Source organism: Egretta garzetta, unplaced genomic scaffold (genome assembly GCF_000687185.1).
Source record: "Egretta garzetta isolate BGI_Z169 unplaced genomic scaffold, ASM68718v1 scaffold149, whole genome shotgun sequence".
NCBI classification, from domain to species: Eukaryota; Metazoa; Chordata; class Aves; order Pelecaniformes; family Ardeidae; genus Egretta; species Egretta garzetta.
Genome location: NW_009269998.1, coordinates 2,381,599 through 2,382,271, shown reverse-complemented (window position 1 = coordinate 2,382,271; position 673 = coordinate 2,381,599). Strand labels below are relative to the sequence as shown.

At 51.1% G+C, this 673-nt stretch overlaps 1 protein-coding gene across 1 annotated transcript in view; it reads right to left on the bottom strand.

Annotated features, from left to right (window-relative positions):
• MFSD14A (major facilitator superfamily domain containing 14A) overlaps nt 1-673 on the bottom strand; it is a 14,915-nt gene that overhangs the window by 2,603 nt on the left and 11,639 nt on the right. Inside the window, exon 9 of the mRNA XM_035902868.1 lies at nt 95-233. Within this exon, the coding sequence (XP_035758761.1) occupies nt 95-233 (139 nt within the window). The remainder of the gene's footprint in view (nt 1-94; nt 234-673) is intronic.

Genomic DNA, 673 nt, shown 5'->3' with positions numbered 1-673 from the left:
GGCGGGGGCGCGTGTACGGAGGCGTACGCACACATCCTGCACCCTCGGACAAAGGATAAAGCGCAGATGCGTACCATTGGGTCCGTCGGGTGTTAAAAGGGACCATGTAAAAGCACGTACCATGGTTCTGATCCGAAGCCGTACCACGCAAGCTGCAGTATTTGAAATCCTAGGCCCAGCAGGATGGTATTTTTATTTCCAATGGATCGCATAAGTAAACTCAAAACTATTGTCCAGAGAGGGGGGGGGGGGAAGAAAAAAAACAAAACCAAAAAACCATCACAAAACAAAGAAAAATGTTTTATGCCAGATGGTAAATACACACAGATAAATTAATAATTTAAAAATAACAAAAAAGGTCAAAACTTTTTATCCTTTATGTTAAATACATGCAAACAAACATTGTTTGCCGGTACAGTTCTCCGGCAGCAGTTCGTGCAGGAGCCTCTACCAAAAACCCAGCAGTCGCTTAGCAAGACGAACAAAGTGTGACCCCCCGGATGCGCACAGGGTTTCGCTTTCCCGACGCGATTCACTCCGGACAGTACTGAACCGGACCCCGCCTGGCCGGCGTTTTCCCGGCGCAGTAAGGGTGCTGCCCCTCCGGCAGGAGAAGGCGAGCCACGTTTCTGGCACGGCAGGGGCCGGGCAGGGCTCCGCAGCGCCCCGCGCT